The sequence below is a fragment of the Vulpes vulpes genome, chromosome 5 (genome assembly GCF_048418805.1).
Source record: "Vulpes vulpes isolate BD-2025 chromosome 5, VulVul3, whole genome shotgun sequence".
NCBI lineage: Eukaryota > Metazoa > Chordata > Mammalia > Carnivora > Canidae > Vulpes > Vulpes vulpes.
Window position 1 is genome coordinate 21,357,021 of NC_132784.1, and position 24,073 is coordinate 21,381,093.

Sequence of the window (24,073 nt, forward strand, 5' to 3'; positions counted from 1 at the left end):
TGTTGCTGTTATTCTAATCATGAGAATGCATTGAAATTCCAAGTACCAAGCAGTAAGAAGAAAATTGTTCCCTTTTTACTGATTGCTGCTTTGCTGCATGCTGTCCACGGGCTCTTCCTCTCATTTCTTTTCCACAGATCTTAGAGACTCTGTGGCTGGTGTGATCACATTGTTCTTAGTCATGGAAATATATGGTCTCTTTCCTGAGTCAGTGTGATGAGTAAAAAGATTGTTTCTGCTGAGGGTGAAAAGGTCTTCAAACTAGTTTGCTTTCTAGTAAGCAGCAAGCCTGGATAGATGCCTGACAACTTCCTGAAGATTAAATTTCTGCTGAAATTTTTTTTAACTTAAAGAATTTTTTATTGAAGTATAATTGATATACAACATTTTAGTAGTTTCAGGTGTACAATCATTAAATTTTCATTTTTAAAAGGGTCTATAACTTTTGAAGAATTTATAATTGAGTGTAAAGTTAGCTTACATGAATGTCCTTTCCCTCAACTGCAATATTCAAAGGCAAAAATGGTTTTGTAGAAATGTATGCATTTGCATGTTTAAATGGAATCTGATTGATATTGTGCCAAGTACCATTACTGACAATTATGTAGTCTTTGAGATGAAATTATGACTTAAAAATGTATGTGGCATATGTTCTACTCCAATTAAAAAATATGCCTAGAGAAACTTTCTTTCTTTTTTTTTAAATTCCACAAACCCTGCTAAAATCTAAGAATTGTGTAAACCGATCTCCATTTTTACTCTTTGCATGGATATGTTTATATCACTCAACATTTGAACATCAGAGAGTTTTTAACATATATTTCATGTTGTAATAATAATTAATATCAACCATAATGGAAGCTCACACTTGTAGTGTTCTTACCAGGTGCCATGCTATGTGCCAAATACTATATATGAATTATTCTTTTACTCTACATTAAAATCTTCATAGCCAAGGTGCTTTGTTTAATACGTACATAAGGAAAAACTTGATGCCCACTTGGTGTTACACACACACACAAATCCTTGTGAGAACGAAACCAAGAAGAGTCTTAAAAAAAAAAAAAAAACACCCTGAAGTCATGTGACAGATTTAGCAAATTCTTTTTATTTACATAGAAATGTGTACACATACTTTCTCTGTACACAGAAAATTCTAAGTATATATACATATATGGTTCCCACATATTTTACAATAATAGTATTTTAATCTTGTTTCTAGATGAAAATAAAAAGATGCCTCAAAATATGTCACACCAACCACAAAATTACAAAAGCATCCGATGAACTCAGAGCAAAAATTTCAAGCCTGTACTACCACACACTAATCCTAGTACAATTTTTACAAAAGACAAAATCAAACACTGTACAGAGATCACCAGTAAAAGGAAAGGAATGGAGATGCAAAATAGAGAAAGAGCTGTTGGCTTTTTAAACTATGTAGTAAGAACATTTTTGTTGGTTGGACTTGTCTTCTTTTAATTTAAGGTTTTACTCCCACTGATACTTTACAGATAAGGGGGCAAAAGTGAACACCTGTTGTAAAACCAGTAAGCATTCCATAAGTCTGACAAGTTCTAGGAACCTTATTACTGGCCAGCCAGACCCTCTTTCTGTACTGACTCAGAGATCATGCAGCTCTACGATGCAAGAGGACTGTCCACAGGCCCTCAGAGAAGATGGCAAGGACTCGGACTGTGAAGCCACATTAATTTGGAAGTGATTTCAAAAGCCTGGTGATGAGTCAGGTATCTTGGTTGTTAGCATTTAATAATAACCAGTCATGTTTAAATATGCTCTTTATTTCCACGGAGGATTTGATCCCTCATTCAAATAATTAAATACACGCAAAGAGGACTTAATCTGGGAGGCTAGAAATGATGAATCCATAATCCTGAAATTTTGTCAGTCCACTTCCAATTTTGTTCCCTATTCTTGCCTAGGGAACAATCACTTTCTCTCAATTCTGGAGTTGTTCTAGGCGTGTATATAAAATCACACTATCGAATAGAATGGGGTTATAGGTTATAGGGTGAATACAGATTTTATAGTATTTTTGGCAATGTCACACCAATGAATTTGGCAAAAGAATCTAAAAACATCATGATCTTCATTATTGTGGGACTGACTTAAAATACATCCAGATTAGCTTTCCCAAAGTACCAATATGACTACTCAGATGAGAATCCTAAAGATACTGATCAACACAGGGCTAAGTTAAATCACATCCCACCCTAGCTCAGACAATAATGTTTTTAGTTCCACTGTGGCACTGTAACTGCACACATGAGTTTTGAAACAAAATTTACCCCTTCATCTCTCATATCAGTAACAGCACAGATGTGGAGGTAGGGGGGAAGACAGCAATAAAAAAAAGAATCTGATGTCAGAAATGTGATTCATCTATCAAATACAATCTTTTCAGTTACTTTACTGAATCTGCTATTTTTAAGGTAACCTTCCAAAACATATTTCAAAGGCAGGCTCATTTCAAGAGCAATGTTTATCACATGCATAATTCGGTTCTTTCTCGTTACATGTTGCTACCACAGATGCTTCTTTTAGAGAAACAACAATATTTCTAGGACTTAGCCATCCTACGTGAAAGTGATGGCTTCATACACAGTTTGACTTTTTAGATTAAGGTATGACCAAAACAAACACATTTCACATTTAAAGATGTTTCTTTTTCTTTTTCTTTTTTCTTTTTTTTTTTTCTTTTTAATTTGAAAACCTAATGGGGAACTAAGGTTCACTGCCAGAAACAGAAGGGATCCTTTACCATGAAGAGCTGAGCTTGGTTCTTGGCCATTCTAATTAAATATATATTCAACCTTCATTTATATCACTGTGGACAGATTCAGCCAGAAGATAAGTATGGAGTCTCACTATGGTAATTGTAGTCAGGACAGACTTTCTGCACAAGTTTATAATCAACACTGTAAAAGGCAATGTAAATGCAAATGACCTTGAAGGGTTTGGAGCACAACCAAGACACATGGCTCTGAGTCTGCTCCTGGTAGCAGATCTTGGATGGGTCAAAATTGCACAGGGCAGTCTTCTTCGCCCGATCTGTTTTCTCGTACTCAATGCGACAATTGAAAGATTTCGATTCCTTGGTCTCCAAGGTAGACTGTGGGGAAACTTCAAATTCCACCACTTTGGAGGGGGGTACCAAACTCACTGAAACATTGCCTAGGCCTGTGGAATTATGTCGGAAATAAACACTGAAGGTTCCATTTCCATGATCAACAATTTTCCCCGTGATGAGGAGGTTAAGTTTAACAGTTTTAATGTTGGAATGGAAGTCACCCCATCCAAACATCTTCTTGAATTTTCCCGTCTTTACTATTGGCCTCCGTTTAGTTCTTGCCAATGGCTCCTGAACCTCCGTGACATTGGCCAGCCAATCCCAAAAGTTTTCCATGCTGTCCCCATAAGCCAGGTGTCCAGACTTTGGGACTGGAGACTGTTTAACAAACAGGCGCAGAGGATTGATGATCCTTGAGTGCACCACATTTCCGACCAAAGTCCCCGGGCCATCTTTGTCTTCCCAGTCCAGCCCCTCTGTGGCATGCACCACCTTCTTACTGTCACAGAATAGCTGTTCGAAAAGAAGAAAGAGAAATACACCTCAGGTTAGGCTTTGAGCACGCAAACTAAAGCCAAAGCACAGGGGAAGTGCTTGCAGTATTATTTCGATTCTTGATAAATAGCATTTCGACGACACACCTGGGCTCAACAGTGTAACAGGATGAGCATCTATTCAAGCAATGTGAAGTTGTGAGTACAAAATTCAAATTAGGAAGAAAGTATTTCATTTTAATGGGCTGATGTGGTTTTAGTCCTTGCTTCCTAATCTTTATGATATTATCTTTCCAGATTGGAGGAAGCAATATATTTTGGTATCTCCTTTGATAAAAACATTCAATTTGTGAGGTCTTCTCTTTCAGGTGAAGACAACTCTGGAATGCTGAAGGTTTCTACCAAGAAGCTAGAAACCATCTGAATATAAGATATTGATTAATCTCTTAAGTGTAATATTGGAAATATTAAGAGTATTATTATACTCAAAGGCTTAGGTCAAATAATGTCATAGCTTTTGATATAGCCCCATCTCAAACTCTGTAACAAAAAAGGAGTGTGAATAGTAATAGAAAGTTCTACAAAAGCTTCAGTTGAAAAAAGACAATTTCAAATTTTGTGGTGTTTACAGCAACAGAAACAAACTGAAAATGTCTATTTTGAATTAATAACAGACTATAGATTATCCAAAAACTTTTATTACAACTGAATTATATACCATGAAAGAATTGCTAAGAAAGAATGCAAATGTTTTATGGATTTCACAAAATGCGGTTCAGAACCCACCCACTGAAACACAGTACTACATCTGCATCTGATTTTTCTTTTTATTCTTTTTGTAGTGTCAGACTCCCCTTAATTTCTAAAAATCATTTAGTTAAGTCAACATTGATTTTGAGGAACAGAATCATAATATATGAAACTGTTGCCTGGAGTGAATATTTATGGATGAGTTATAAAGTCCGGAAAATAGAGGTTTCTAGTGGAAACACAGATAGCCTCTTATCTCTAATGGCACAAACCACTCTGGTAATGATTCTCCAGAAAACTGTCAGCATGATGAAAAGGATGAGAGAGAAGTGAAGCTGTATTTATGAACTGTTTCCCCAACCCTTTCAAACTTGGCAAAGCACCTGGTAAAACTAGTCTCAGTATTATTACAAAAATTATTGCTTTCAATCCAATTTTGAGGAAAAAAAAAAGAAGACACAGCTTGGATCATAAATATTGCACTCGACCATATGGTAGAGTTTAATAACATGAGGTTATCTTCTATATATTCATAAAAGTTTAGAAGTTTAAGTTCTAATAGAGCTTCGTGAAAAGTATTTTCACCTACACCTCATCCCCAAGATCACTTTAGAGTTGGAAACTAAGGACTTCAATGGATGTGTGGGTTTTTTCTTTCTGTGTATGTTGGGCAGGGGGTTCATAATATATATTTGCCTTTGATTAATTTCCTGAAGGCTTTTCTTCCTCATGTCTAGTATTTTTAAAAATTCTTTTCCCTTAAATTACTGAGGTTTGGCAGAAGGACAAAGTGACACGAAGCACATTCTTACTGTTTTGAGAACCTAAATCCGTGCCACCTTCTTAGGGGCTTAGGTATCCTGAGTTGATATTTCTTTCCTCTGTTGGTGTTGAAAGGTGAATATATTCCCCAAGAAAAGAAGAATTCTTACTCTAGATTCCTGGCTCAAGATATTCTGAGTATTTTTGACACTGCAACTAGCTTTCTGATTTTGAACACTCTTAATTATCATGTGCACAAATCTCATTTAAATCCATTGGTACTAGCCCATGGAGTTCAGTGCTGGTTTCCATTATGACTTGAGTTTCCTGAGAACTGACTGATGCAGCCTGGTCCAACTGACACCGCCAGCCTCTTGCCTAGCGAGATGACCAAGGACACATGGGCAGATAAGAACCCCTTACTGATCAAGGTCCAATTTCTCTTTTTTTGTGGTTGTGATTCTTGTTGTCCAGGGTCTACTATCTATTTTTCAGCCATTTCCAGTATTGCAAGAGATGTGCCTTTCGTGGTCCATGCTGACAGACACACCTTCTACTTGCTGAGAAGCTCGTCTGCAAGAACTTTACCTCCTGATCGCTACTCCCCTACTTGGTACAACTTACAAACTTCTTTCCTCACTCTTGCCTTCCTTCCTCTCTCTGATAGGGTAAATCCCTTCTGATATTTTGCCCTTCTAAATTTTTTTTAAAAAAATCTCAGTTCTTACCCTTATAGATCATGCTGCCGATCAATGCTTTTTTAGAACTAAGACCCATTTTCCATTCAGAAATACTTTTTTGCTCAGAAGTATGAGAACATTCTTTGTTCCCAGCAGCAACATGATCTTCCTTCTTCCCCCCTTAAAAATGTCTGCTTTACATTATACATTTTCCTGAATTTTTTCCACCTGGATCATTTTTCCTCATTTAGTGCCTGACCTGATTTTCTCCTTACTTTTCCATTATTGAAAACCTATAAACAGTGAACCCATCATTCAATGACAAGTAAGTTTGCAAGTTAACTGATATTGGCCTTTTACTCATCATAGACCCCATTATGAGAGATGTCAAGAAATCCTCTTATCTCTAGGACTTCTGCTGTGCTGGTTCTGAGATTACTCAATGATAATAACAAAAACAGGAATAATACTACTAAATGATCATTTACTGAGTGTTAAAAGAAAAGATTTTCTTTGTAGTCATTTCTGCCATGAATAATTTGATCCAAACATACGTGACTAACCCTAAGAAATGAGACTATTAAAACAAAACAAAACAAAACCTAAATTTATGAAGCAGATAACTTAGATGTAACTAATTGCTTTTAGAAAGGCTCTTCCACTCTTCAGAAAATATTTTCCACATGAGAATTTAAGATATAATTTGATTTCTAAAAAATATATTCTAATACAATACAGGTTCAAACTGTTCAAGGAGCTTTTGATAATAAAGTAGGCTCATATAAAAAATAAGAAAATTTAACTAATAGCACAGATCTATAATTGCCGTCTGTTCTCAGGAAAATACTAACAATATTTAGATAATAGACATTTTTAGATAAAAAGTAGATATATATATATTTTAATTTTTTTGCTTTGCTCTAGATCATGTATTTTTAACTTGCTTTGACAATATTAAACTAGTTAAGAAAAGCTGTGTATAACTTCATTTGTTTATTATTTTATTTTTTTTAAGATTTTATTTATTTATTTGAGAGAGACAGGCTATGAGTGGGGGGAGGGGCAGAGGAACAAGCCAACTCCCCGCTAAGCAAGAAGCCCTGATGCGGGGCTCAATCCCAGGACCCTGTGATCCTGACTTGAACCCAACCCAGGCACTTAACTGACTGAGCCACCCAGGTGCCCCTGTTTATTACTGTAAAATAAATACATGACCATTATCACAAATACTGATTTCCAAATCTAAACGCAAATCTCAAAAGGTTATCAGATAATGAAATATGGGCAGAAGTGTAATTATATGTATTGCTAATTGTCCTAGAAAGCTGACAATTGTGCTTCCTTTCCCAACTCACTCTCTCTTTGGTATAACTTGTTTGGCCTTCTCCCTGGAATACTTTCTTCTTCTTCTTTTTTTTTTTTTTAAGATTTTATTTATTTATTTGAGAGAGAGAGAAAGCAAGCACAAGCAGGGGGAGTGGCAGGAATAGGGAGGAGGAGAAGCAGGCTCCCTGCTTAGTAGGGAACCTAATGTGGGGCTTGATGTGGGGCATGACCTGAGCTGAAGGCAGATGCTTAACCCACTGAGGCACCCAGGTGGCCTTCCTGAATACTTTCTTATGAACGCATCACTGCTGAGAGGGTACCCTCTCCTAGACCAGGTCTACAGAGATGGTTGTGCAATCTAAGTCCCTAAGCCTCATGCTTAATCTCAAAGATCTAATCAGGGATGCCTAGGGGTTGGATGATCTATAGCCCTGCCCCACACTCATTTATATACTCCCAGTATGGAAGCAGCATGGTGGAAAAAGCCAAGGGATCCGGGGCCGGATGACCTTCTACCTCTCACTTGAGTGTTTAATGTGAAACCATTTTCTCATCTATATCTTCTTTGCTGACTGATTCCAAGGACCAAATAAAAGAATGGATGGAAATTACTGAACCCAATCTCTGGCAAAAGGCATTCAAAGACTGATGGCTCTTACATGGTCCAATGGATAGTACCATGTTTCCTATTCAAGAACTGTCTTCAAAGGGTTGTATGAACTCTCAGGCCTCCAGGAAACTGATTAATGGTTAATCAAGCAACTTGTTCAATGCCATAAGATAAATTAATGACTGAGTAGAGAACACCCTTCTCAACCCCAGAACATCAATCAATCATTTCCTCATATTTCCAGTCTCACTGGCATCTGAGTCATAGCCAGATCACAGGCACAGGTGAGCTCTCTTTGCCAACAAAATGTGTTTGTGGCTCTTTGATTCTGACCTACTAAATGAGTCAGCAAAAAGACCTGAAAGTACAAAATGTCTGGCAGGCGCCCTCGTTCCTGAACAGACAATTTCCATGATACAACATGCTGAGAGACTGTAGGTGGTTCTGAACCTGTTGGCAAACCACTCTGTCCAAGACAACGTTGTTAGATGTTATCTACAAAACACATGGCTGTATCCCCCTGGTTACTTTTGTACTTGCTGGAGCTCTCTATTGGTTTCTGCTGTCTTTTGTCCCATCGTATTACAATAATAATGCAAAAACATTTCACCGCAAGCACAAAATGGAGTTTAAAAACGGCAGAAAAAAGAGGAATTGCTGTGCTTTATCTGTTTGAACATCCCCTGATTTCCACACATTTATCAAAGTTTAAGTAATTTATGTCTTGGCAGGGTGTATCAATTTCACAAAGCACACACATTAGCAAGATACAATGATATCATATTAGCTTTTTCTGCATCTTACGGAGGAGCTCAAAAAGATTAATAAAAGCTCAAACCTTCATCAATTAAATGAAGCAGGTGGAAGGAAGGGAGTAGAGGAAGAAGACTGTATTTCATTCCAGTTCTTTGTTTTTAGAGGGAAAAAAGCTGACAGGTTCAAATCATTCATCATAACAAGCTGGAGTTGAATTTCGCTGATAATTAAATGCATTTTTTTCCCAAGAGGCAAAGAAGCTGCAATGAATTTTATAGTAGCAGATGTGAGAACTGTCACGAATTATGGAAATAATTTATAAACGAAAAAGCATCTTCCTCTGCAAATACTATATCAGAAGATCCTTTTAAAAACTACATCTGTCATATATTTTTCAATAAACATTTTATTTTAGAGTAATTTTAGTTACAGAAAAATTGTGCAATAGAGAGAGTTACTATACACCCTACTCCCCATTTCCTATACTGTTAACATCTTAGAGCACAGTTGTCACAACTAATGAGCCAATACTGACACACAATTATGAACTGAAGTCCTTACTTTACTCAGGTTTCCTTTGTTTTTCCTTAATGTTTTTTTAATCTACCAGAGGATCCCATCTAAAATCCCACACTGTGATCACCATGAATCCTTAGGCTTGTCTTGGCTGTGACAGTTTCTCAGTCTTTCCTTTTTTTTGTTTTTGTTTTTATTTTTAAGACTTATTTATTTGATCGAGAAAGAAAGCAGGAGTGGGAGATGGTGGAGGGAGGGAAAGACTCTCAGGCAGACTCCAGGCTGAGCACGTAGCCTGACACAGGGCTCGATCCCATGACCCTGAGATCAGGACCTGAACTGAAACCAAGAGTATGACGCTTAACTGAGCCACCTGGGAGTCCCAGTCTTTCCTAGTTTCTGATGACATCGAATGTTTTGAAGAGTACTGGTTGGGCATTTCATAGAACGTCCTTCAATTTGAGTTTGTCTGATTTTTGTTTCATGATTATAGTGGGGTTACAGGTCTGGGAAGGAAGACCACGGTGGTGCGTGCCATTTTCATCACTTCATCTCAAGCGCACGTTAGCAACACACTTCAAGACTGTTGATGTTACTCTTTGTATTCTGGCGCAGGGAGAGAAGATCCTCTTTTTAAAGGTTTCCTTTCGGAATTTTCACAAGGCTAGTTCATTTTTGTTATCATAAACTTAATTTAACTTACATTTAATTCGGCTGCACTTGGTTTAGGATTAACTTTTTTTTAAGTTCTCAAGCCTTTCAATTTATAGCTATTGCATTACTGAGTTATCTAAAATAACTGCTGAGTTGTTTAGGAAGTCATACATTACTCATAAAGTATTTCAGAATACTGCACACTATAAATTTGTCTGTTCTCATTATTATTTTTTTATTTAACATCAATTTTTTAAAAATTGGGTCAATTTCCATCACCGGCAGCTCATCAGAAGAGCTTATTCTATCAATATCTTACATAGAATTAGATGCTGACTGTATTAGAGTCAAATGTCCCTTTTCTCAATTTTGGAGTCAGTCCACCATACTTGATTCTACATACCCACTGAGTCAGTATCAACTTGTGGATGGGGTTTTCTTTGCACCTGTTTAGCAAGGGGGAAGGGAGAGCTAATGAAAGAAAGGCCATTCTATAGTCATAGTACTCTGGGTGCTACAGGATCATGAATGCTACTTGCTCTCCCCTGGGCTCGGGGGACAGTGAGACCTTTTCCATAATTATGGGATAAGCCTTTTCTAGATGTCCATCATTGTGACAGCTTTGCTTTTTCTCTGAAGCTGCATGCTATAGGGTTGGGGAGCGAAGAAGAGGGGGGTTTTCTTCATAGACAGTGAATAACAGAAAGGAATTGACGGGCATTTTAGCTTTGAACTTCTGGGGTTCAAATTCCATTCAATATATGCCATGTCATTATCAGTCCAGGGAGCTCTATCTTATAGCAATTTTAACAGATGGAGTTTTTTTTTTGAAGAAATGCCAATGGAGGAGATACCTCGACCAGCCTTGCTGTCCCAGCCCAGTGTTTAACAATTATATCTGACACGTTTATTGAGCACCCACTGACTCTTCACTTTCGTGACAACAGTGGAGTACGAAAGGCTTGAATTTCTTAAGTAATTGAAGCTCAGCACTTTAAGCTCACTGCCTCTATATATAGTTCCCCTGACTTAGCAAGACCAGACTGGATGGCATTAACACACTTTGTTTAAGAAAGTAGGAAGCCTGAACAGCTTGGAAATATTTCCCCCCAAATTATTTTGCTTTTGCAGGAGTAAATTTATTGCTTCACTGACTTTTGCCTATACCTGCAATCAGATGAATGTGACTGTACTCCCACATTGCACTTGCAAATGGCTGGACTGGGAGAAAAAATGGGGAGTCCCAAACAAGTGCATGCATTGTAGAAAAGAATCTGTTGGCACAGTCTCCAGGGGCTGAATTTACCCAAACAGAAAAACTTGCAAGAGCGATGGAATGAATGAAAGAAGCAGGCAAAATGAACTCAATCAGAATAGGTTAAAAACTGCAGCACAGAAGAACGAGACATGGAAATAGTAGTGCTTTGATTTGCTGGAAGGAGTTGGGATCAGAACACTGGGATGGTAATCTGGCACTGCCACTGTGGTCCCATCATCCTGGGAGTCACAACCATTTTCTCAATGGTAAAACAGGGGCGGGGCGGGGGCAAGGGGAGGAAAAGGTTAGAGTTCACTTGAGAGAGAAAAAGGAGGTCACGAGGTAGAAAGTGACTCAGAGTGAGGCAGCTCTGCGGGAGGGACACGTGTAATGAGGTGAGTTCTGTAGGCCAGAGGATTGAGGTGACACAGAATCTTTAGTCACTGACTCAACACCTATTTATTGAATGCCTTCCAGGTTTAGCATTTTTGCTCTAGGGATTGGGAGCACATTTCTCACGGGGCAGATAGAATTCTTGCCTTTGTGGGATTTGTAGGAGAGAAAGGAAAAGAAGCATTAATCACACATAAATATCTCACTTATTTGTAGTTGTCATAAAGGATTGGAAATTTATATCTGTATCTACATCTGTACCGATATCTATATCTGCACACATCAGCACAACAGGATGTAGAGAGTGCTAGTCCTAAAGAGGGGGAGCAACAGTGCAGGATGTGAATAGAACGGAGTAATTAATACCTTTATTCTAATGAGAGAAATGAAATCCAAGATTCACTAGTTGACGGTTGATAATGAGTGAATCAGTGACAAGGAAAGGAATCGATCTTGGTATTTATACTCCTTTTTTCCTGTTCCAAATTGTGTATCGATTTGTTTATAATTACTAATGAGAGTGTGATAACATTATAAGACAATAGTTATATTTCTTCTCGTGAAAGGTTAATTTTTTTTCTTTTTTCTCCCCGCAGAACTTTACCGAAGTATAATTGATAAACAAAATTGTAATAGATTTAAAGTGCCCCACGTGATAATTTGATACATGTTTACGGTGTAAAAGGATCCCTAGCATCCAGTTAATTAACACATCCATCACCTCACAGTTACCTTTTCTGGGGGGAGGCGGGTGAGAACCCTTAAGAAAGGGTTCCTGGCAAATTTCAATTATAGAACATGGTACTATCAATTACAGTCATCAGGCTGTACATTAGACCCAGAGAACTTATTCATCTTATAACTGAAAGTCCACGACTGCTTCTATTAACCATAAGTGGACTCTGACGTTGGTCAGGGCTGAATTCCTGATCAGGAGGTCTGGTGCTCGTAGGTGGCAACCCTAGCAGGCCTGGTCTTTCCCCCTTAAGACCTGTGAAGGTTTATAGTACAGTTGACCCTGGAACAACATGGGTTAGAACTCTGCGGGTCCATTTATATGCAGATATTTTTCCATAAATAGCATACAGTACTGTAAATGAATATCCTCTTCCTTATGATTTCCTTAATAATATTTTCTTTTCTCTAGCTTGCTTTATTGTAAGAATACAGTATACAACACATATAATGTACAAAATATGTGTTAATAAACTATTTATGTTATGGTAAGTCTTCCAGTCAATAGGTTATTAGTAGTTCAGTTTGAGAGGAGTTAAAAGTTATATGTGGATTTTTGACTGCATGGGGGTCAGCACCCTTAAGTCCCCGTATTAGTCAAGGGTCAACTGTATATATTGTTGGGTTCTGGGAGAGCCAGACCTTTGCCATGATTATGTTACAACCCTTTTCTATCATACTATATGATTATATGAATATATGATATATATTAATGCTGATTGATAATGAACTAAGTATGCTCTAGATAAATAACAACATTTTGAAATAATGTAGGTTTGTCTTTATGTTTCTATGTGTGTGAAAAGATGCTAATAGGCAACAAATTTGACTGATATCTATGGTTTTTCACAAGAACTAGTGAATGTTTTAAATAAAAGGTAAAATAAAACAAACTAATTTTTTTCATAACCATAACACTGAAAAGACATCTATACCTCAAGAGGATGTTTTCAGTTTTATGTGTTTAAACTGAATATAAAGTATGTACATCCTATACTGCTTTACCATGAAACAACATAATGTATGTAACACACATTGTACAGATTGAATAGATCACCTACCATTAACAAGGAAGGCCACACCCTTAACTGTTTTTTACTACTGCATTAAAAATATGTAGTCCTCTGTCCACTAAAAAAAAAAAATATACATATGACTTTCCAGTACCAGACAGAATGAACTGAATGCTCCAGACATGTGGATTTGTACCAAGCTGGAAGGGCTGGCTTCTTAATAATAGGAGTGGCATGTGCTACAAGAGATAAAGTGATACTGATCTGGACAGATCTTTTTTTTTTTTCAATTTTTAAATTTTTTTTATTTTTTAAAGATTTTATTTATTTATTCATGAGTGACACAGAAAGAGAGGCAGAGACACAGGCAGAGGGAGAAGCAGGCTCCTCTCAAGGAGCTCGATGTGGGACTCGATCCTGAGACTCCAGGATCACGCCCTGAGTCAAAGGCAGATGCTCAACCGCTGAGCCACCCAGGCATCCCAGACAGATCTTTTTTAAAGGCAGCTAGTTTGCCCCCCTTGGATATGCTGGAAGCATTCATTAATGTTTGTTGAGAATGACCATCACTGCTAAGTGCCAATTTGGAAGAATAACTGGTGTGTTTAATAGATCTGTTTGTAAGTTGCTCATGATGGAATCCATGTAGCTAGCCAGTAATTATTTTACTGGGGGTATGAGTTTAAGCCAAGAACCCCCAAAGTGACCACTGTTATGTGATCTAGAGGTGGCCTGCAGATCCCATTAGAGCTGAAGAATTACAGAGCCAATAATGAAGGAGGTCTAAAGCCTCATTTTTGTTGCCTATATATATAGCTTATATAATTGGATTGCTTAACAATTCTGTCCTGTAGCCTGTAGTTAAAACTAAAATGACAACCTACTCGGCAGAAAAAAACAAAAAAAGAAATCCCTGTCATGATCAAACTCAGCATCCCATTAAATTTTTTGCTTGTAAAGGAATCTTGGAAAGCATTTTCTGAGTAGACATTTTACAGATTATCATTGTTGCCGACAAAACAGGATGGACAACACACAATGCTATATTGATGATTAGTAGTACGGCTCACCCTAAAGTCATATTTCTGGGGCTCCATTACTGAACTGTCACAGCAGATTAGAAGAAGAATGACATAAAGGGAATGAAGGATGGTAAAATCAAACACATATCAATATATTAATTGTGCCTATTAATATTTTGTGGCATAATGTGGCATTGTTTCAAAATTCATTTTGCAAGTTGAAAAACAAATGATCGCTTAGCAGAAAAAAGCTACACAGTGGACATCCTTCCTTTCTGCTGAGAGTAGCAAATTCATTTTACCTTCCAGATATCTTTTAATAGCTACCCTTTACATTTTTCTAAATTGATACAGGAACTAACAGGAAACATAAATGTGAAGACAGAAATCTTAGCAGTGAGAGCCAAAAAGCTAGATTGCAATGCTTGGCAGTAGTTTTATTGCTAAGGTTAAATATGGCAATTCCTATTTTATCCTGATGACAGTAATCTGGAAAAGCAATGACACAACTATGCAAAAAAAAAAAAAATCACACACAGACACTCTGATACACAGAAATATCATAAGTATAAATACACGTGTGCATGCACATACCATAATTTCTGTAAACATTTAGGGGAAATGGTGTGGAAGAAAATTTGGATTTCATTTTGTATTAGCAAGCTGAATAATAGGGGCTCTTAAGCATGAACAGGCTAGAAACAAATGTTGAGGACGCCTTGTGGTAGGGGACTGCTAAGTGTTATGAGATGACCATGTTTCCAGAATGAAACGGGGTCAGATTGCAGTCTCATTTACTGCACGTTTTGCAAAGTCAAACAAGGTAAGGTTTTTTGTTTTGTTTTTGTTTTCTTTTAATAATCGAAGAGAATAAAAAATAGTCCTTTTGTAGTTAGAGACTGTAAGTGGTAAGTGGTACGGTCTGTTTTCACCCTTGTGTCCTTATAAACCCCACCCAAGATTTTAATGAGAGAGAAGAGCTTCACGTGATAGGAACAAATAAATACTTCTCATATAATGCCTGGGAGGAACAACACACATCTGTGTCTTGACCTCTAAAAGTTGGCATTTGAAAAGGGAAGTTACAACAGAGGGAAAAACAGTTGAATGAGTGGAAATGCCAGTTATTGTTATTTCTATGTCAGTTTAGGCAGAGTTTCAACATGGGGTGGGGGTTGCAGACAGAGACAGGAGATGGTGGTTAGGAGGAGGGCACATTTTCCATCAAATCCATTTGGCATTTCAATCTTCAGGTACCATTAGTCTGGCAATTAGCGTATACTGCCTGTGATGGTTAGTTTTTTAAAGGTCTTATTTATTTATTTATTTTTAAAGTAATCTCTATACCCAACGTGGGGCTCAAACTTAATGACCTCAAGAGTAAGAGTCACATACTCTACCAACTGAGATAGCCAGGTGCCCTGTGATGATTAGTTTTAAGTGTCAACTCAGCTAGGTGATGGTGCTCAGTTATTCCAACACTATTCTAGGTGTTGCTGTGAAGCTTTATTGTAGATGTGGTTAACATTCATAATCAGTTGACTCTCCCTTTTTCAGCTCAGAATGTCAGTGTTTATTGGTTAACTTCTTTCCACAGACATGGCATTTATTCATTTAAAATAAATCTTCAAGTGGTTTTAGATACATAGTATGATATTTCACTTAAATGCAAACATTCACAGTCTATTGGGGATTTTTACATGAGCCTACATAAATGTAGGCTATTTATATGACAATTTCCATATGATAAAAGTCCTATTCAATAAAAAACACAAATGCAAATATTTGTGCAAGTGAAACTCATAATACTGTTCAAATTATTTTTTGCAATAATTATTCCTAACATTTATACTGAGAATTACAGTCTTCATAAATAACTTCATTTGATTCTTACATCTATTTCATGAGGTGTGTAGGGCAAGAAATAGCCTTAGAGACTTTAAGAGGGCTTGTCCAAGGTCCAAGTATTGAAAGGCAGCAATAAATCTGGAAATCAGGTCTTTTTTATCAAGTCACTGATTTTTTTCCACACTGATATTCTAATGGATTTGACACCAAAAAGCAACTTGATTAATAGAATACAAATAATAGGATGTAATATAACATATTTACCTTACAAATAAAAAATTTCTTTTCATTACAAAATGTTTATTCTAGAAAATGAAACTAAGAAAACCAAAGAAATTTAAAGTCAGAAAACTATGAATATTTTAATGTTCATTTATATTTTCTTTCTGTTTAATATAAATAATACATCTTTTGTATATTATTTTTAGTTATTTTTAAGAAAATATATTGTATTCAGGGGCATCTGGGTGGCTCAGCAGTAAAGTGTCTGCCTTTGGCTCCAGGCATGATCCCCGGTAGAGGATCGAGTCTTGCACTGAGCTCCTTGCAGGAAGCCTGCTTCTCCCTCTGCCTGTGTCTCTGCCTCTCTCTCTCTCTGTGTCTCTCATGAATAAATAAATAAATAAAATCTTAAAAAAAAAAAAAGAAAATATATTCAGTTGCATAACAGTTTAAATGCTTTAGAAGAAAAAAAAATCTTACTAAGAATGAAATCTAAATTCAAATCCAGGTCAATTTTCTCTAGACTCCTCCCTAAATCTTTGACACTTTGCTGTTCCATCATTTGTCATCCAAGTCCATATCAGAATCATTTGGATCATTTGGGGCAAGAGCAAACACGCTGTCCTCTGAGCTGGCTCCACCCTTGAAGCCCAAGGAGGTCTTGGGGGCTCTGGTCTCTGCATCCATGACTCTGCCCTCTTGAGTCATTCTTCATCTTGTCCTTTCCCTGTACTGTACCTTTCAGTCCAAGCCGGTGACATTTCTGGTGGTATAAATTTCTTAAAACCTCATCAGTCTCCTGTGTCATTCACTGGGGTCCAAGCCATTAACAAGAGTGCCCGCCACATATCTTTTTTGGATAATTCTATCTCTATTCCTGGTTTCTACTGAGATAGTTGATTGGATCCATGAGTTTTACACTCAACTGTCTTTAGCAAAAGTTGTCCAGCCACACCTTTGGTGTTTTCTCCACAGCAGATCGGTTTGACTCTAGGTAAAGGAGATTACTTTTCTTGTTGTGGGTGGGCATTATCCAATCAGTTGAAATCTCTTAAAGACAAAGTTGTGTTTGACTGAGGAAGAAGCAATTCTGCATCAAAACTGAAGCATTAACTCTTGCATGAAAGTTTCTGGGGCCTGTCCTATGGATGTTGGACTTGCCAGCCCCCATAATCTCAAGAAGCCATCCCTTGAAATTTGGCTTTTTAGGTTTCCACTTATCTACCCATCTATCCATCCATCTATCTTTTTTTTTTTTTTTTTTATCATCTGTATATCCTATTGATTCTGTATCTCTGGAGAACTCCAATACTGCCTTTTAATTTTAATAATTATGTTCATGTGTGAGTATCTTATTTTGATGACTCATTTATGCCTTCCATTTTCTTACATTCTCCATAGGACCTAATAAGGGAGATGCTTGATTGTGATTTCATCACAGGTTCAGATTTAGGGTCAAATGTCTCCATGTTCTTCCAAGAGTAAACTGTGGAAGTTCAAATTGCTTCACTTGTCATGTTGTTTTATTATTATCATTATTATTTATTTTTCACTTGACTCTTCTTTTTGTAAACTCCTTGAAGGCAGCTACTATATCTTGTTCGCCTTCATGTCTCCAGTGCTTATCACCGTGTTTGATTCACAGTAAGTGCCCAATAAAAACTGCGTACATAAATCTGACTGGCAGTGTGTAACATCCTGAACCTTTCACAACTTTTTATTTCCTAGGCTTTACTCTTAGGCCACTTTGGAAAATGTTCTAGATCCTAAATAAAATGGAGTCAATAAAGTAGTCAAGTAGAAAAAAATAGTGGAGATGTGGAAAGAGGAGTCGCATGTTTGTAGAATGGACCCAAATAAGCAGTAATGATAATCCAATAGAGGGATAATGAAAACTAAATAGAAAAAAAATCCAAGATAATATCTGAAAGAGTTGGCAGTAATGATTGAAAAACTTAATTTACAGAGTGTTATAAAGAAAGACTAAATTCCATTACTCTCAAGGGGTATTCATTCCTGTGACTTCCTCTTCCATCTGGAATCTGAGATCAACTCGCTGGTCTTTACTGTTAGCCCCAATTTTACCTGGAGTTCAAGATCTATGGATCTAGCTTTCTAGCAGATGAGTTCACTTTAATGGAAGACAGAAGAAAGACAGGCAGGGACAAGGGGCTCTGTCCTAAGAGGAAAAGTATCCTTAAAAAGAAAAAGACCACATCCTGTTGTTTTAGGCTTTACTCAGCACCCCAGAGTTAAGTCTTCTATTGGGACGACTTCAGACTTGTACGTGACAGAATGGGAGGGAATGGCCTTGGGCATCCTAACCCAGGCCTGGGGCCAGCTCAACAGCCAGTGGGATATTTAAACAAAGAGCTTGATCTGGTGGCCTGTGCTGGCCAGCGTGCCCTCGGGCAGTGGCAGCCACCTCCCTCTTGATCCTCAAGGCTAGGAAACACTACCCTGCAAGGAGCCCTCTGCCCTTTCCCATGTGAACATTCCCTGATAGGTAGGACCTGATTGGGTAACAGGTGCATGGAGGATTAATCAGATTAAAACAGCCCACCCCACAGAGCCCATAAAAACTCCTGGATTTAAACCCCAAATTGGCAACACTCTCAGGTCCCCTCCCTCTTCGGGAGCTTTGCACTCTGAATAAACTTTGCTTCATTCAATAAACCTCGCTTTGCTACCCATCACCCTTCGTCTGGTCTACCTCTTCATTCTTCCAAGAGGTGTGACCAAAAACTGCAGGCCCTGAAGGAAAAGAGATCCTGCAACTACTTGAACCATGGAAAGCACATAACACTGGTTTCCCATTTTGTAAAACATGACCTGATTCCTCTGTGACAGTGTAAGTAGAAGTTAAATATGAAGATAGAAGGGTTTTTTTTTTTTGTTTTGTTTTTTTAGGGGCGGGGGGCTGGAGAGCTCTTCGTTACAACTCAAATGATAGCAACATTGCTTCATGTAGTCTCTGCTGGGCTGAGGTAGTGTGCCCATGGCCCCATGGGGTTTTGTGACGTCCTGGCCACTGGCACAGCTACGTATACACCTAGGGAGCTGTCTTTCAGTCATCTGATACCAGCTAAGATCTGTCATGGCTTCTTCCTCAGTGTCTGTAATCATTTGCAAATAAGATCAAGTCAAAGTCTTTTCTGTCTTTCTGGCAAACTCTTGAGTAGCCTTCCCTCCGTTCTCTGCCCCCCTTCTTCCAACACGTGGTTCAGAAGTCCTGGGAAAGGTCGAACAGGACTGTCCTGGGATTAGGAACTGGTTCAGGCCCACAGGCAGTGGCCTTGGCTCTTGCAAACATTTCCTGTCAAGCCACACCCATCAGGCATCTGGCCCAGTGCATTTTCTAAGATCTACTGTGATCTGATCATGAGACTTTAAAAAGCTCCCTGTTACCTAGAGCGGTGTTTTCACAATTACAAAGCAATAGAATCTCCCCCCCCCCCCCCCCCGCAATGTAAGCTTTCGTAGAATTTTAGTATATATAAGAGACATCAATGCCATTTATTAATGCACGATTTTATGTGAGTTCAAATGTGTAACAATTACTATAAGCTTCATGAATGAGAACAGTAAGGATCTTAAAACAAATATACAACTTGAATCAGAGGTAGTAGATGCTTGTTGCAGTTATATCAGCTTCAAAATAGTTCATAGCAACATCCCCATCATGGAGTGTCTTTGATAATCTAGTGGACTAGGTCATTCCCTACCCATTGGTGGGCCCATTATACTCCTATAACAGCACCTGAGTTGGGGTCCCTTCACTAGGCTGAATTATTTTAAGATACATTTTCTTATTCTTACAGTTTCAAAGCCCAGCATTTATTTTATGTCCAAATAAAGTGCACATGTTTAGTAAGTATACAATTATACGCTGCTGAAAAAGTATAACCCTTCCCATAAAATGCCAACATAATTTCAATATTAAATGACACGGTTAAATTTGCCCAGGAGATTTTACATATTGTAAAATCATTCCTGGGCTGTATCCAAATAACCATTTAACATTTTTAAATTATTGGGGATCAAAATCAAAAAGTGTAACTGTCTGTGGTTTTGTAGGAAACCTGGAGAGAAAAGCCATACTTGAAATAGGAACAAAATGATATGCTACAATTTCTGATGGGATCCTGGCCACTCTGTGCCTTGGAGAGTCAAGCATAATTCCAGCCTTTGGGATTCAGAAGGCAAGGATTGTTGGACTTAGTTCAGGAATATGGTCAGATTTAGGAAGGGATCTGAAAAAGGGATGTTGTGGCTTACTCTGTTTAAACAGGGAAAGGGAGACTACATGAAGAATGTCCTCCAGTGACAAGGGGAGAATTAGTGCAGCATCCACTGACTTGCTAAGGAGAGAGGATACTTTTCTAGGAGTGCTCATGTCAAAGTAAAGGACCAGGGAAAAAGATATTAGATATGTTACAGTGTTGTCAAGAGATCTGATTTTTTCAGACTAAAAGTGCTCTGGACCTGAACCACATAGATAATATTCCATTTCTCACTGTACTGCTCTTGGCTTTTGCAGACATCTTTAGCAATCAACTAAGTAAGCCAGAATATTTAATAACCAGTGGACACCTTCCCAATGTGTTACTGGGAAGGAGGAACAATCAGTGATTCACTAGGTCTTTATGTACACATAAGTATTAAGACCTAATCAACCTCTTAATTAAACTTGGTTCACGTCGGCGCTTATTGAGTAACTATAACGTAAAGACCGCTCGGTGAACATTCCCTCATTAAGAACGTGCAGTGAAATGGATGGGTAGCTAGAAGTGGTGGCAGAGGGAGGAAATGGTTAGAAAGCAAATATCCAGAGACTGAGAAACCTGAAATGTACACTTACCCTCAACAGTGCCCATCCCTTCTGTGATAACTGGATCATTTACACTTATTTCCTTTCTGATTCCCTTCTTGCAAGCATATTCATTCTCCTTTTGCGGCCTTATCTTTCCTACCTAATATGTCTCCCTCCACCAGTTATTCAACCTGGATCCTTGTGTTATGCTTGAAGCCCTCCCCCATTTTCACTATCTCACATCTAATTCATCCATAATTCTTGTATTCTGTTCCCAAATCTATTCTATTTTATTTTTAGAGAGAGTGCATGCTCGCATGTGGTGCGGGGAGGGGCAGAGGCCAGAGAGAGAGAGAGAGAGAGAGAAAGAGAATCTCACGGAGACATCCTGCTAAGCATGGAGTCTGACTTGAGGCTCGATTTCAAGACCCTGAGATTATGACCTGAGCCAAAATTAAGAGTCGACGCTTAACTGATGGAGCTACCCAAGTGCCCCCCCCAAATCTATTTTAAATCTGTCTCCCTCTCTTCACCTCTACTGTCTCCAACAAGCTGGTGTCTCTCCTGGACACCTTCAGGAGAATCCCTTGTGTCTAATCTTGACCATTTACTCACTCTCTACATGGTGACCTTTGTCCTGCGTCCAACCTTGACCTTTTACTTACTCTCTGCATGGTGACCATTACATGACCAAGAGATGTCCCTTCACTGCTCAAACTCCTCAGCATGTTCCACTGCATTAAGAATAAAATTCAGCCTCCCCAAATGGTGAGGAAGGTCCTCTGGCTATGGCTCCTTCTGCCTTCCCAAAGTGCACCCCACTTTCTCCTGGGCAGACACCTTCTGTGACCGACCTTCTGTCTATTCCTCTTGAAAACCAACAGAGAACTTGCCTCATGGTTCTTATCTTAAGGCACATTTATATGCTGCCTCATTTTTCCTTCTCTCGCTAGACTGCAAATTTACTTTGTGTCCCTATAACATCCATTCCACACACATTTTAGGAGCACCGTGCATTGCAGGCCCTGGGTTGGGCAACAAGATGCAGTAGTGAGTAGACAGTCACGGATCCCACTATCTGGAATGTGATGTCTAGTGGGGAAAATGAACAGGAAATGACATTTACAAAACAGATGCAAACTCTGGGGGACTGCAGAGAAGAAAACCAACAGAAGATGCACCAGAGAATGGGATAGGTCACTTTACAGGGAGTGGCCTTTAAGCTCACGTGGCCAGAATTATAGGGACAGTACAGAAGGAGTGCTGTGGGCAGAGGGGCAGCTCGTGAAAGGCCTCATGACCAGCTAAAACTTGGTGAATTTCAGGAATTATATGAAGGCAGTTTAGTGGCAGGAGAAAGGGGACAAGGTGGTTTTGAAGGAGCGGGCAAGGGTCAGGTCATCTGGGAACAAGTCAAGCATCTTACTTGGAAGTGTTTAATATTTGTTGGGTTTTCATGAGTTGACTAAACACCAACTGCAAAATTCTATAGGTTAAGAGATTGAGGCCCTTAAAATTAAGAAAATCTGGAACTCAGGTCTCCTCATGCCCTGTTGAGAACCTGGCCTAGTATCAGTATAGACTGTAAAATATAAATGAAGACCCAGAAGTAGTGTGGAGATGTGATGATTCAGCATCTGCAGATGACAATGCCAGCTTCTATCATGCAAAGACTGAATGCGATTGACATGCATTAATCCACAGTTTTTTTTATCAGAATGTGTGACAGCTACTGATAGTTTTCCTGAATCTATCCTCATTCTAAAAGCAAATACTACTCTTTGCCTGGATGTTCTCTCTTCCCCAAACTGCTTTTGACTCTTTTTTGCCTGTGTTTTCTCTACCAGGGAAACTTTCCCTCACTGTTAGGACCAAGTTATAACTTCCTAATATATGCACTCTTAGAACCTTAGCAGGCAGGTACCAAGTCAAAACATTTAGAGGCTCTGAAATTACAGGGTGAGGGAAAGGAGCCTGGTTGAGTCTAAACTTCCAGCCATCCCTTCCAAGGCCCCATGCCTGTGAGTAAAGCCATCCTGAACGCTTCAGAGCAGTTCAAGTGCCATGGAGTACCTCTAAGTGATCCCAGTAAATGCCACTCAAAGCAAGAGAATCAATCAACTAAGCCCTGTTCAAATCTTGGATCCGCTATATCGTGAGATATAATAATATGGCTGTTGCCTTAAGATTTCAAAATTCTGAGGATAGTTTTTAATGCAGTCAATAATTGAATCATGGAGGGTGTGTAAGAGTCTGTGAGGTTAGATTGGAGCAGGAGCCACAAGGTGCAAGTGCTAGAAAGATAATCTAAACTTTGTCCTATAGATGAGGTTGTCATGCATGGAGTGACCCCTAGCATTAGCCTGATGATTCAGTCCCTAATCAGTCTGATTTATGGATCCCACACAAAACCCAAAGGCCTTCCTAAATTCTGCCTCCAGGATTTTACAGTCCTTGTTGAGATGGTTCTTGAAAAGTCCAGACTCAACCCCAGTCTCCCATGAACAGGACCACTTGAGTCCATACTGCTGGGATGACTTCCACAAAACATCTTTGTACCACCAAGGAACCCATGCTAGCTCCTCACCAGCCAGTGCAGAGCTTTGGCCAATTTATATATTTCAGTGATATTCAAGAAATGTGTGATGTTTCTTGCTAAGTAACCATCTCTTCTGTTTTCTTTTGCTTAAGAATTCTTAGCTATCTTGGGTCTTAATCAGGTACCTTTTTGTCCTGAAGAGGATTCTTAAAGGTTAATTCTGAATGGATACATAAATAGAAGAAAATGATGAAGTATGTACTATTAAGCCAGGCCAACAGAAAGTAGGTGAAATTCAGGATTGTTGGTTTTTATTTGTTTAGTATACTCACAAGAGACATCATTTTTATACAGGGCTTATTTGATCTTCAACGTATCTCATTTCTCATCTTGATATGACCTAATTCTAAAAAGTGAGTGCTTCAGAATATTTGGAGATTTGCAATATTTATAAAGGAATCACATCAATAGCAGACAATAGCAGAGAAGAAAACAATTAGAAGAGGTCTGATTTCTTAAGTCAGTTGTCAGAATCTCAAGAAAGCTTTTTGCAAAGACGTTAGTTTCTTCCCCTCCTTATGCAGTGCATAT

General features: G+C 38.4%; 1 protein-coding gene across 1 annotated transcript in view; it reads right to left on the bottom strand.

Moving 5' to 3' along the window:
* Positions 1–1,087: 1,087 nt before the first annotated feature.
* NXPH2 (neurexophilin 2) overlaps positions 1,088–24,073 on the bottom strand; it is a 109,559-nt gene continuing 86,573 nt past the window's right edge. Inside the window, exon 2 of the mRNA XM_072757647.1 lies at positions 1,088–3,604. Coding sequence (XP_072613748.1) covers positions 2,861–3,604 — 744 coding nt within the window. The 3' untranslated portion in view covers positions 1,088–2,860. The remainder of the gene's footprint in view (positions 3,605–24,073) is intronic.